Raw genomic sequence first — 15,165 nt, 5'->3', positions numbered from 1 at the left:
AATATATATTAGTATACATTACATAATCTTTTTAAAAAGATTACTCGGGGGAAAAAATATAGAGTTCTTTTGCATCTTTTGCCCCTGTATCATTGACCTGGACAACACATTACAATAAATGATGCCTCATTTCAATAGGGTATGGCCCTCACTGAAAGTCACTTATTAAAAGCATGCATTTGCTAGATGTTAGAGACCCACTACTGCTAAGACCAAAGGTACTCAGGCTGACTAAAAAGACCTAAAGGAAAAGTGCTGTCAGTGGCTCTTACCTCACAGATCTGGCGTGCTGCATTTGTGGTCAGGCGAGCGGTCTCTGTTTGCTGAGTGGCTATTTTACATGTTGCTTCCTGCAGGACTTCAGTCATATCCCGTTGTGACTTAACCACCTGCTGTAATGATTCCGCATGGACCTGTTAATAAAAGTGGGGGAAAGATAACTTTCTTTATGTCTAATTTCATCCTATCCAAATTAGTTTTAACATGTAAATCAGTTTCATGGATCAACTGCCTTGTTGAGGCGGGGGGGACCAAACTTTGACTATCTGGATTTCACGTCTTAAAATTTAGAGTTTAAAATCTGGAATCTTAAAATCACTGCTGAAGTTTAAGTCTTAACTCCACTCTTTACAAGTTGATGTGTCTGTAGACAAGTAACTACCATGTACTTCCATTTCCATTTCTCTAAATTGAGGATAAATCTTGACGTGACTACTTAAATTTCACAAGGTGGCTATTAGAGTCAAATGGCATAAAATCAACTCATGGGATAATGTACTAAAACATTATTATTTACATCTTTCCTTATGCCTCCTATAAAATTAAAAGAAATCTAAAGTGATTTCAAGGATAGAAATTTGTAAAAGAAGCTACCTGAGCTGCTTTGCTTCGGGTTTCTTCTAATTGTCGCTGACATTCCAGAGCCTCTTGTTCAGCCTTCAACTTCAAAAGGGCCAAGTCTCTTTCATGGCGTTGTTGCTGTGCCTTCAGAAATAAAGAAATGATCAACTATTAATTCTAAGATACTAAACTATTTTAATGCAGAAATTATATTAAATGGAAAGCTGTTTTCCTAACACAAAACTTTTGAAGCAACCCATGAGAGCCTAAAGGAAAGAGAGTAAATAGCATACACATCAACCCTTTATTATTTATCTAAAGTACTTAGTTGCACTCATCTCACATGCTAGTAAAGTAATGCTCAAAATTCTCCAAGCCAGGCTTCAGCAATATGTGAACCGTGAACTTCCTGATGTGCAAGCTGGTTTTAGAAAAGGCAGAGGAACCAGAGACCAAATTGCCAACATCTGCTGATCATGGAAAAAGCAAGAGAGTTCCAGAAAAACATCTATTTCTACTTTATTGACTATGCCAAAGCCTTTGACTGTGTGGATCACAGTAAACTGTGGAAAATTCTTCAAGAGATGGGAATACCAGACCACCTGATCTGCCTCTTGAGAAATTTGTATGCAGGTCAGGAAGCAACAGTAGAACTGGACATGGAACAACAGACTAGTTCCAAATAGGAAAAGGAGTACATCAGGGCTGTATATTGTCACCCTGTTTATTTAACTTATATGCAGAGTACTTCATGAGAAACGCTGGACTGGAAGAAACACAAGCTGGAGTCAAGATTGCCAGGAGAAATATTAATCACCTCAGATATGCAGATGACACCACCCTTATGGCAGAAAGTGAAGAGGAACTAAAAAGCCTCTTGATGAAAGTGAAAGTGGAGAGTGAAAAAGTTGGCTTAAAGCTCAACATTCAGAAAACGAAGATCATGGCATCTGGTCCCATCACTTCATGGGAAATAGATGGGGAAACAGTGGAAACGTGTCAGACTTTATTTTTCTGGGCTCCAAAATCACTGCAGATGGTGACTGCAGCCATGAAATTAAAAGACGCTTACTCTTTGGAAGGAAAGTTATGACCAACCTAGATAGCACATTCAAAAGCAGAGACATTACTTTGCCAACAAAGGTTCGTCTAGTCAAGACTATGGTTTTTCCTGTGGTTATGTATGGATGTGAGAGTTGGACTGTGAAGAAGGCTGAGCACTGAAGAACTGATGCTTTTAAACTGCGGTGTTGGAGAAGACTCTTGAGAGTCCCTTGGACTGCAAGGAGATCTAACCAGTCCATTCTGAAGGAGATCAGCCCTGGGACTTCTTTGGAAGGAATGATGCTAAAGCTGAAACTCCAGAACTTTGGCCACCTCATGCGAAGAGTTGACTCATTGGAAAAGACTCTGATGCTGGGAGGGATTGGGGGCAAGAGGAGAAGGGGACGACAGAGGATGAGATGGCTGGATGGCATCACTGACTTGATGGACGTGAGTCTGAGTGAACTCCGGGAGTTGGTGACGGACAGGGAGGCCTGGCGTGCTGCAATTCACGGGGTCGCAAAGAGTCGGACACGACTGAGCGACTGATCTGATCTGATCTGAAAGTATTTAGTGACCACCACCTGTTTGTCAAATAATATAATAGAAAAAAATTTCCAAGGCATACAGAACTAAGAACTGATATCAAAAAGCTTGTTTAAAACAAAAGTTACAGGCAGCTCTTTGGAGGACATTAAAACATCCTACATGTAAAAATAAAAATAATGCTTCATAAGTCACAATTTTATGACTCCTTTGACTTTGCAGGAGCAGCTTCATTAAAACGTCACCCCCAAAGGTCTCCTTTTTAACACTTTCTTACAATTATTCCATATAATGTTATCTATAAATTTATATATTATTATCTCTTCTAGAATGGTGCTAAATAATATAGATTCTCTAAAGGTGGTAAGTTTACATATGAAGTCATACAATGCCCTGGCCATATGTGGAAACCTGGGGTTACAATAAATCCCTAAAATACTACATAGTATCAGTGGTTCAGATTTCAAGGAAAAGATGGCAGCTGCAAAAGGGCTATTTCTCAATCCATTGATTTTTTAACAAAGGTGGAATTAGCTCCTCTCCACTGTCCGCCAGTGAGCATTTAGAAGTGTCTGGGGAGCTTTTACTGTCACAATGAATGGACAGCACTGTTGTTATTTACTGGGAGGAGTGAAGGAAGGCTGAATAGTTCCACTCAAAAAAACTATCTAGATATTTTAAGATGGAACTAGAAAATCAAATTAAAAATAAAAGAAAAGATTTATCGTCAAAAAGACATAAAATTTAAGAATAACTTTTAAAAAGTGTAACATCTCTACACTGAAAATTACAGTTGAGAGAAATATCTAAAAAACCTAAACAAACAGAAAGATATTATGTTCATGAACTACAAGACGCAATACTGTTAAGATGTGAATTCTTCCCAAACTGATCTGTAGATTCAATGTCAATCAAATCAAAATTACACCAGGCTTTTAAAAAACTGTGGTAGAACCTGACAAACTGATTCTAGAAGTTAGATAGAAAAAACAAAGAAAAGTTGAAATCATCTTGAGGGAAGAACAAAACTGGAGTAATTACAGCCTGATTTCAAGACCCACTATGGGAGAGAGGGATAAATTTGGAGATTGGGATTAACATATACACACTACTATATATAAAATAGATAATTAAATAACTAATAAAGACCCACTGCATAGCACAGGGAACTTTACTCAATAAACTGTAATGGCCTAAATGGGAAAAGAACCTAAAAAAGAGTGGCTATTATGCATATGTATAACTGATTCACTTTGCTGTACACCCGAAACAGAACGTTGTAAATCAGCTGTATTCCAATAAAAAATTTTTAATTGAAAAAATAAAAGAAAGAAGAAAAAAGACTCACTCTGAAGTTATTGTAAAACAGTATGGTACTAGACAAATAGGTCAATGGAAAAGAACAGAATGCAAAAGCAGACCAACACATATATGATTACTTAATTGTTGATAAAGGTGTCAGGGTAATTTAAGAAAATGGTGCTAGTACAACCAAACACCTGAATGGGAGGGAAAGGATTAACTTTGACCCATTTCTCACAATTCTTAATTAACTTGAAATAGCTCACACACTTAAATATAAAGGCAAAACTATAAAGTTTTGGGGAAAAACATAAAAGAATATCTTTGTTAGAGTATCTTAATATCTTAGGGTAAGGAAAGATTTCTTAGAATACAAAGAGCACTACCCATAAAAGAAAAAAATTAAAAACTAGACTTCATCAAAATTAAAATCTTCTGCTCTTCAAAAAACAGAGTTTAAAAAAATGAAAAGGCAAGGCTAGGGTGTGAGTGAAAGTGAAAGTCACTCAGTCATGTCCAGCTCTTTGTGACCCCATGGACTACAGAGCCTATGGAATTCTCCAGGCCAGAATACTGGAGTGGGTAGCCTTTCCGTTCTCCAGGGGATCTTCCCAACCCAGGGACCAAACCCAGATCTCCCACATTGCAGGCACAGCTGAGCCAGCTGAGCCACAAGGGAAGCCCAAGAATACTGGAGTGGGTAGTCTATCCCTCCTTCAGTAGATCTTTGTGACCCAGGAATCGAATTGGGATCTCCTGCACTGCAGGCGGATTCTGTACCAACTGAACTATCAGGGAAGCCCCAAGTCTAGGATGGATAGCAATATTAGAGATATATCTGAAAAGGATTTGTTCTAGAACATATAAAGAACTCCTACAACTCAATAATTAAAAGACAAATATCCCAATTATCAAAGAGGCAAATGATTTGCTCACATATTCACAAAAGAAGATACAAGAAGAATCATAAATATACCAAAAGATCAATTTCATCAGTCATAAAAGAAATGCAAATTAAAAACCATAATGAGATATTACCTCACCCTCACTAGAATGACTAGAATACACAATAACAGCAAAGAAACAACACAACTAGAACTCTCATATAACTGCCATCAGAGTATAAGATGTTACAATTATTTTGGAAAAAAGAATGGCATTTTCTCATAAATATATACTTAACCCAAGCAATTACACTCCTAAGTATTTAAGCAAGAAAAGTAAAATTTTGTATCGTACACAGAGAATTGGAAAAAAAAATTTCACAGCAGGAATATTTATGATAGCCAAAAGCTGGAAATAATACAAATGTACACCAACAAAGAGAATGGATAAATGAATTTTATCCATTCATCCATTTAAATATTTATCCATTTAAATTCATCCAAATGAATTTAAATGGATAAATATACGTGATATAATCATCAGTGGAATGTTACTCAGCTAAAAAACCAAAAGCACCATACATGCAACAAAATGGATCAATCTTAAAAATGTCATGCTGCATAAACTAAACACAACACATTACAAAGTATACTTCCATTTTATGAAGTTCTAGAACTGGCAGAAGGAGAAGGCAATGGCACCCCACTCCAATACTCTTGCCTAGAAAATCCCATGGACGGAGGAGCCCGGTGGGCTGCTGTCCGTGGGGTCGCTAAAGAGTCGGACACGACTGAGCAACTTTACTTTCATTTTTCACTTTCATGCATTGGAGAAGGAAATGGCAACCCACTCCAGTGTTCTTGCCTGGAGAATCCCAGGGACGGGGGAACCTGATGGGCTGCCATCTATGGGGTCACGCAGAGTCAGACACGACTGAAGCGACTTAGCAGCAGCAGCAGAACCGGCAGAAATAAACTATGGTGATATGAATCAGAATACTAATTGCCTCTGGGTGGTGAGATTAACTGAAAAGGGGCCTGGGTGAACCTTCTGGAGTGATAAAAGTGTAATACATTTTGATTAAGGTAGTTGTTACATGCTCAAAATTCATCAAACTATACACTTAAAATCTGTGTATTTTATTATATGCAAATGTCACCTCAGTTTTTTTTTAAGATACCAATAGCATCTCCACCAAGGAACACTAAGATTTTTGTTAGCTTCCTTAAGGAAAAGTCCTATTATCCTGGTACTACCAAACACTTAGAGCTCAGAAACTTTTCAGTACAAATAAAGTATTAAAAAAAACAAAACAAAACTAAGTCATTTCTGACTTGTCACACAAAAAGAGAAAATATTGAAAAATTTTGATAAGCCAATTTTCACACTGTAACAAAAAAAGGTAAAGAATGTGGAAAATGAAGTATTTGAAAGAGAATGACTGTATTACTGTTCTGTTGCCAAATACTGCATGTTTAATTATCTTTTTAGCATATGACAGTTTTTCTCAAGATTATTTATAGGTACTGTGTGACAAGACTATTTTTTCTACTTAGCACCTTAAAGTTTCGTGTTTTCTTTTTAACTCATCATTAAGATCATTTTAAATAGCAAAGAAAAGAGGAAAAAAAACACAGAAAGCTAAAGAAAATTCCACAAATACCTTTATGATCTGAGCCAGAGACACGCTCTCCTGTTGAGCAAGTGAAACTCCTCTAACTCTTTCTACATCTGATAGTTGACGCACGGACTCCTCAATGGCACTCAAGTAACTGAGTTCTGCTGCCATCCGATGCTGGAGGCCAGCAGGAGAAAAGCGCTTAGAACCTGGAAGACATATAATTGTCATATATAAAAGTTCATGTGAAATTACATCTGATTTCTAAAATTCATTTCTTAAGGTCCAAAAACAAGTCTGCTATCCTTTGTAGGAAAGACAGTGACGTTTTAGTACATAGTATTCTACTAGCTACTTTTTTTGAGTGTGTATGCATGTGAACGTACGTATAAACCATGCCAGTGTACATAATACATAGCCAGTGTACATAATACATACACAAGACACATTTTTCAAGTGTCTTTTGACTGATGCTGGCTAGATGGGAAAAGTCACCACTACTGAATCTCTCATGCTTTTCAATATTTATTTTCTGGCACAATTTTTGTTTAATACTTCAAATAGTAATTGCATTCACTTGAAGTAACATTCCTCTATGGTTTAACTGAAATAAATTTTTAGAAATAAATTCATATCCTATTTTTAAAATTACAGCTGCATGGATCTACTTGCCTGGTGTTGACGCCATCTCTGTTGTCGTTCTGCTGGCAGCCAGGTTCACGTCAGCAAAAGTTGCATTAGGCTTAAACCCTGTTGGAGTCACTACTATTGAGGATTTAGATCTTTCTAATGAAGTTCCTGGAAGGTCAAACTGCAACAGTTTCTGAGAACTTGGAGATATGGGAGAAGTTGGAGTTTTCTGAGATCTTCCCTTATCTGATGAGACACTACAAGTTTGTTTCATAAAGACATTAGAGACAGGAAATCTACTTCAAAAACCATCTAAACAATAAGAACAACATGCAAAACTTATTAACATTAGCTTTAAAAAGCTTTGATTTATTCATTTTAACAGAGTTGCTACACTGAATAAATGACTATGAGTACTCCTTTTATTGCTAGATTTACAGAAGGGAAGAAGCTAGGGACAAGCCCTGCTCAAAATAATATGGAAAAGGAGTCTTTTGATTAAATTGGGACTAAACTCCTTCCTCTACAATGTAATTTACTATGAATCACTTATTTTAGTAGCAGGCAAAATCCTCTAGAATACTAAAATCTTATATAGCAATAAAATTACAAACATATAAAAAAAGCAAGGTAAAGCCTATTTCATAAAAATACCTTAAAATGTCTCTGAAAGAGAATATCATTTTATGTTAAAAAATTTTAAATGACAAAACTACTTTTGTTATTACTTTTATTAACCAAAAAGTCACAGCAAAGTTTCATACTAACCATCTCTAAATATATATGTCCATTTGTTTCTTTCCACTTTTTAATGCTATAGTTCTTTCCTGAACTTTCTAAGAAGTAACCTCTCATAGCAGTTTTATTAAAACAACTCAAAGCATTTAATTCAACACAAGGCACAGGTCAAGTCCTTCTTTGATAAATTAAGCTCATTAAAGGTAATGTTTCTGATAACAAAAAGCATGTTGCTTTGCACTAAAGATTTATATACTGACTCAAATATCCTATAAAGCATGTTAGCAGTTAGCATATTTCAACATACTAAAGCAAGCTTACTTTTAGCTTTAATAAAACTATGACATGGTTTTAAAAGGTAAAAATTTCTCTTATACCAGCATTTAAATTTGAATAAAAGTAGTCTTCAGAGGCACTTACTAGCTTCCAGTAACCTTTAATTTTCTGAAGTTTAGAGAAATACTGTTTTTAACAGTCTGACAATTTATAGAACATAGAAAGAATTATCATCGCTTCTGTTTCCTAATAGATTTCCCTGAAAGAATTCCAACACAATATTAAAACAAAGTATTCATAAGAGGAGAGGGAAAAAGTTGGCTTAAAGCTCAACATTCAGAAAACAAAGATCATGGCATCCAGTCCCATCACTTCATGGCAAATAGATGGGGAAACAGTGGCAGACTTTATTTTTGGGGGCTCCAAAATCACTGCAGATGGTGATACAGCCATGAAATTAAAAGACAGTTACTCCCTGGAAGAAAAGTTATGACCAACCTAGACAGCATATTAAAAAGCAGAGACATTACTTTGCCAACAAAGGTCCATGTACTCAAGGCTATGGTTTTTCCAGTAGTCATGTATGGATGTGAGAGTTGGGACTATAAAGAAAGCTGAGCACAGAAGAATTGATGCTTCTGAACTGTGGTGTTGGAGAAGACTCTTGAGAGTCCCTTGGACTGCAAGGAGATCCAACAAGTCCATCCTAAAGGAAATCAGTCCTGAATGTTCACTGGAAGGACTGATGCTGAAGCTCAATATTCCAATTGCTGAAACTCCAATACTTTGGCCACCTGATGCGAAGAGGTGACTCATTTGAAAAGACCCTGATGCTGGGAAAGATTGAAGGCAGGAGGAGAACGGGATGACAGAGGATGAGATGGTTGGATGACATCACCGACTCAATGGACGTGAGTTTGAGTAATCTCCGGGAGCTGGTGATGGACAGGGAGGCCTGGCGTGCTGCAGTCCATGGGGTCACAAAGAGTCCGATATGACTGAGCAACTAAATTGAACTGAACTGACTCATAAGATAAATCTCACCATATGGATTTACAAGATGAATTCATATTTGCTCTGCAGAGACTTACCTAGACTAGCTGTTTCCAATGATATTAATAAGTTTTCTAAAATATAAAAAAGAAACAAAGGAAAAGAATGTGGACACAGAAAGTGTCTATAGCCAAATAAGACAATATAAGTTAAATAATTTTTTTAAAAAACTGGACTCCTTTGTATCAAATCCTTAAATTGTTTTATCCACTGTCAAATTCCATAGGTGAGGAAGTAGGGGGTCTAGACTATAGCATGGGGCATTTATCAACTTATTTGGCTCTGGAGTTTTAGAAATGTTTAACTTTGTAAATTTTGCCAGTTAAATCATCAGGTATCTCTTAAGGAAAGGTAAAGTTTTCTGAATTCCAAAATCATTGACAAAGAAATTAAAATTCAACTTTAGACACAGGAATGATGGTATTAATAATATGGCACTATCTGCAACATGAAAGCACTAAAAATGATTGTCTGTATGTAGCACTGTATTGGAAAAAGCAAATAGTTTTAAAGTAAAAAAATAAGTCCATGCCTTCTCAGAGCTTAAATTTCCAGAAGAACAGAACCAGCATAGCAGATAAAAGTCATGGAGACAGAGCAGGAATTGTACATGAAGCAATAGTTATTTGTAAGCAATAGGCTAAGTGCATAATATATTACAGTGTGCAAGTTACACAATCAATTTAAGAGATTTCAAAATCTAATTGTCTAATAAGTTGAGCATAAGCGAAAAGTTCAGAGGTACAAATAAACAATGATACCAAAAGGGTACTAAGTGGTTATGTTTAAAGAGTGGAAGAATACAGTTGAGAAGAAAAATTGTATAAACAAAGGAAGTAAGACAGTCTTTGGTAGCCTAGTGATAACACTTCAAATAAAGTTAAGCTCTAAGTGTTGATCTGTCGGGTAATTGTGAGCTCCAGAGTATTCTAAGGAGAGTAGTTGCTTGGTCAAATGACTGAGTGAAGAAAACAACTGTGAAAATTGTGTTTGGAATAGAAGGGTGGACTGTGCTAGAGGCAAAGAATTCCTGTAGCAGTAGCTATAATAGTTTAGGTGAGAGATGAGTATATTCTATAATATAAAGACTAGAGCTATGAACAAAACTATAAAAAATACATAAATTTACTAAGTGAATTCTCTGAGCATCAATGATATTATAACTTTAATGAAATACAAATTCCAGTATAAAATATGCATAACTTTACCTCAAAGAATGCCCAGAAATTTCTTCCAAAGTGCTATCGGTATCAAGAGTCTGCTCATAATCTTTCACAGAAAGTTTGCTACTGGTCCCAGATTTCTTTCCTTGATGAGAGCCACGTTCTGAACCAGAGTGTACTTTTTCTTCATCAACAAGTGAGTTCTGAATATTTCCAGTGAGTGAATCTAGCCCTGTAAAGTAAATTTCTTATAAAACTGATTCCCAGTATTAGAAGCTACTAAGAGATAACACCTAGATTTCAATAAAATAATGAAAAACACAAACCAGAATATCTTAAAATGGACTTTAATGCAGTTCTTTCTTTACTTCCATATAAGGGAAGTGACATTTCTTCCATTAATATCTACTTGCTATTAAAAAATAAACTTTTTAAATCAAATGGTTCAGAAAAAAGACAAGCATATTAAATAAGAATGAAGTACTACTCTGTCCCTATAAGAAAGTAACCACCACCACATTTTTAAGGGTAAAACTCAGAGGTGAGAGAAAAAGGTTATCAACTGTCAACTAAACTACATAATCCTTTTGAAAAACTCTATGGTAAGAACTACGCACCCAGATTTACAAAACTGTTCATATTCTCTGAACAATTATTCTCTGATTCAAAATAATTTTACTTATATGGGTATCTTAAGGAGACTGTTGAAACAAAAGTTGTACATGACATTCAAAGTATAACTTTATAATTAAAAAAATTTCAACCTCCATTACCAGCAATAGAATTGTCTAAATTACATAGATAATAGTAACTTGAATAAAGAAACAGCTTTTTGTAATTTGAACACATACATTACCTTATTGCTCTTAAACACCTTATGAAGTAGGTATTGTATGTTTAATTTGCTGATGCAGTAACTAGAGATCTATGAGGCTAAATAACTTAAGGAATCATGATTGACAGCAGAAATAGGACATAAACCCAGACTTTAGGGCATTGTTCATCTTGATGATATGCTTCAATAGCAGCAAAGAAAAATGCACGCTATGTTTAAAAAAAAAAAAGGCACAAAAGAACCGTGTACACATTTTAATGGCAGCTAAATTTTTTTAATCTGGTTTTTAAATGGTTAAAGATCAAAAGACAATGGAAAAGTAAAAAACAAATTATGCTGCACTCCCATGTTCATAGCAGCATTATTCACAATAGCCAAAAGGCAGAAGCAACTCAAATGTCCTTCAACAATGACTGCATAAGCAGAACTGGTATATACATATAATGAAATATTATTCAGTCTTAAAAAAGGAGGACATTTTGACACATGTTACAACATGCATGAACTCTGACAACATTACGCTAAGTAAAACAAGCCATTTGGTCACAAAAGAACAATAGTATCATTACATATCTATATGAGGTACCTAGAATAGACAAATTCATAGAAACACAATGGCAGAGGGGAGAATGAAAGCTATTATTTAGTGGGCATAGAGTTCTAGTTTGGAATAATGAAACAGCTGTGATGAATGAAATGGTGACAGTTGCACACTGTGAATGTACCTAATGATACTGAACTACACACTTAACCACATAGACAGAAAGTAGAATGGGGGCTGCCAGGGGCTGGAAAGGGGGGAACAGGGAATCACTGTTTAATAGGTATAGAGAGTTTCAGTACAGGAGGATGAAGTAGTTCTGGAGGTGGATAGTAGTGAAACTTAGTTGTAAACAGTTTGAATAAATTAAATGCCACTGAATGGTTCACTTAAAAATGGTTAAAATGGCAAATTTTATGTTAGCTATGTTTGTCACACAGAAAATAAATTTTAAAATTAAGCTACATTATTCTGTAGTGATGGTAATAAAGTAACAATTTTTCATCAAAATTTGGTTTGAAAAGGAAAAACTTGAACAGTCTTACCATGTGAAAAATATTAAACCCAAGTACCAAAGAAATGCAAATCAATGAGATGCCATTTTTCAATATCAGATTAGCAAATATTTTTGAAGTAATGTAACCTTGACTGTCATTCAGCACACACATGAAATAATACTCACACACCATTTTCATGGGAGTGCAAACTCATATATTCTTTGTTTTTTAATTTATTAATTGGAAGAAAACTGCTTTACAACATTATGACAATTTCTGCCATACAACAATGTAAATCAGCCATAGTTATACATACATCAACTCCCTCTTGAGCTTCCCTCCCCTCCCCGCATCCTACTCCTTTAGATCATCACAGATCACCTGGCTGGGATCCCTGTGTTATATAGGAACTTCTCACCAGCTATCTATTTTACACATGGTAGTGTATATATGCTGATGCTACTTTCTCTATTTGTTCCACTGTCCTTCCTCCACTGTGTCCACAAGTCTGTTCTCAGTATCTGCATCTCCATTCCTTCCCTAAAAATAGGTTCATCAATATCACTTTTCTAGATACCATTTATGTGCAATAATATGATATTTCTCTTTCTGATTTACTTCACTCTGTAAATCTACCACCTAACTAGAACTGGCTCAAATTCATTCTTTTTTTTACGGCTGAGTATATTCCATTGTGTGTGTGTATATGTATATGTGTGTGTGTGTGTGTGTATGCCACATCTTTATCCATTCATCTGTCAATGGACATCCAGATTACTTCCATATTCTAGCTATTGTAAATAGTGCTGCAATGAACTGGGATACATGTGTCTTTTTCATTTATGGTTTTCACACAGTATATGACCAGTAGTGGAATTGCTAGGTCATATGGTAGCTTTATTCCTAGTTTTTTAAGGAATCATATATCCTTTCTTAAGGACAACTCAAAAAATACATAAAAATAATTTTCCAGCCAAACCCTTGACAGTGGAATTCTTCATAGCAATTTATCCTAGGAAGCTACGTGAGGATGTATACAATGAATTAAATATGCTAGTCAGTATATCATAATGAGGAGAAAAATACAAATAGGACTGTCCATCAATTAGAAAGGATTCTACAATCTAATATCTATTTATGACCCCTAGGCTAGAAACAAGCTGTTAATACTGGTTATCTCTAACTTTACCATAATAAAGATGCACTCTTATAGAATAAAAACAATTCATTCACTTAATATATTATTTTTTAAAATACACAATTTAAAAACTGTTCATTTCAAAAAACTAGAAATCGTAGACAATACAATGGTCTATGCAAGAAAGATCTAAACTCCATTCAAGGGACCTATATGCAAAGAAATCATCTGCCCCTAGTTTAAAAGATTTCCAAATGAAAGTATATTTATATGTTTTAAAGTTAAATTAACATAATTTTTTTCTTATGATTACCACTTTCATCTACTCTTTTCATCAACATTGAGGAAGTGAGTGAGCATGCACTCTTTTTCACCACCAGATCGAAGTATATGCAACAAAATGTATACATCTTAGAACTTTGGGATAAGATACTAAGTTTAAGTTGATGCTGTGGTAAGTAAAATATATGGGTTTTCTTAAGGCACTGTGAGAAGGAATCAGGGAAACTGAAAACCATAAAAAATTACCTGTATTTCACCTAATCAAGGATTAGCTTATAATTTTTAAAACTTACACTGAATCATATTGTTTACGCTCATAATTTAATATATCATGATATCTTAAGTTGTACAATATATTATAGTAAAACATAAACTTGATTTATAAGTTAGAAGTCAGAATCTAGGTTTTGCCAATAACTAGTTAGTAACCTTCAGAGAAGGCCATGGCACCCCACTCCAGTACTCTTGCCTGGAAAATCCCGTGGACAGAGGAGCCTGGTAGGCTGTAGTCCATAGGGTTGCGAAGAGTCGGACACGACTAAGCGACTTCACTTTCACTTTTCACTTTCATGCATTGGAGAAGGAAATGGCAACCCACTCCAGTGTTCTTGCCTGGAGAATCTCAGGGATAGGGGAGCCTGGTAGGCTGCTGTCTATGGGGTCACACAGTTGGACATGACTGAAGCGACTTAGCAGCAGCAGTTAGTAACCTTAGGTGAGAAACTAACATAATAAAGCATAACAACTGCAAAAAAAAAAAAACTGAGCAAAATCATTTCCTGAAATGTATTCTGCTGAATTTGTATGTAACATGCTAACTGAAGAACTGATTCTGTGGTCAAATAAATTTGAAAAATATCACACTATAGTCTCATCCTCATCCTAAATAATCCATATCAGCATATTAAAAGTATTGATAAGTCCTGTTAGAAAGAAGCCTGTTTCACTCTAAAAGCATTTCCCAGGTTTGTGGAATCATGGGAGTTCTTTTGTTCTCAGAACACCTATGAAGCGGCCTACTGCAGTGAATCAGTATTTCACAAGAAAAGACAGGCTTTGAGAAGTGTTGATAAAATGTCTAATGTTCTAATCTGTTTTAAAGAACACTTCCAATGCGCAAGAGAGTTATACCTCTCCTTGCCAGAGACAACACAAAAAAAGAAAACTACAGCAAAGTATCACTGATGAACACAGGTGCCAAAATCCTCAACAAAATTCCAGCAAACAGAATTCAGTAACACATCAAAAAGCTCATACACCATGATCAAGTTGGGTCTATTCCGGTGATGCAAGGATTCTTCAATATACGCAAATCAATCAATGTGATACACCATATTAAACTGAAAGACAAAAACCATATGATAATCTCAATAGCCACAGAAAAAGCCTTTGACAAAATTCAGCACCCATTTATAACTAAAATCTTCAAAAAATGGGCATAGAAGGAACATACCTCAACATAGTAAAGATCATATATGATAAGCCTATAGCAAACATTATTCTCAATAGTGAAAAACTGAAAGCTTTCCCCCTAAGGTCAGGAACAAGACAAGGGTGTCCACTTTCACCATTATTATTCAACATAGTTCTCAAAATCCTAGCTACAGCAATCAAAGAATAAAAAGAAATAAAAGGAATCCAGATTGGAAAAGAAGAAGTAAACCCTACATAGAAAACTCTAAAGATAGTATCAGAAAATTACTAGAGCTAATCAGTGAGGTTAAGAAAAGCTGCAGAAAAAAAAAAAAAAGTTGCAGAATACAAAATCAATATACAG

General features: G+C 35.3%; 1 protein-coding gene across 4 annotated transcripts in view; it reads right to left on the bottom strand.

Moving 5' to 3' along the window:
* CEP350 (centrosomal protein 350) overlaps window positions 1-15,165 on the bottom strand; it is a 162,749-nt gene that overhangs the window by 79,626 nt on the left and 67,958 nt on the right. For all 4 annotated transcript variants that reach the window (XM_027565478.1, XM_027565477.1, XM_027565480.1 and 1 more), the window contains 5 exons: window positions 10,141-10,327; window positions 6,908-7,122; window positions 6,281-6,444; window positions 874-984; window positions 273-413 (listed from right to left, as the gene is read on the bottom strand). In XM_027565478.1, coding sequence (XP_027421279.1) covers window positions 273-413; window positions 874-984; window positions 6,281-6,444; window positions 6,908-7,122; window positions 10,141-10,327 — 818 coding nt within the window. The remainder of the gene's footprint in view (window positions 1-272; window positions 414-873; window positions 985-6,280; window positions 6,445-6,907; window positions 7,123-10,140; window positions 10,328-15,165) is intronic.

The sequence above is a fragment of the Bos indicus x Bos taurus genome, chromosome 16 (genome assembly GCF_003369695.1).
Source record: "Bos indicus x Bos taurus breed Angus x Brahman F1 hybrid chromosome 16, Bos_hybrid_MaternalHap_v2.0, whole genome shotgun sequence".
NCBI lineage: Eukaryota > Metazoa > Chordata > Mammalia > Artiodactyla > Bovidae > Bos > Bos indicus x Bos taurus.
The sequence above is the reverse complement of the archived record's forward strand: the minus strand, read 5'-3'. Positions and strand labels throughout refer to the sequence as shown.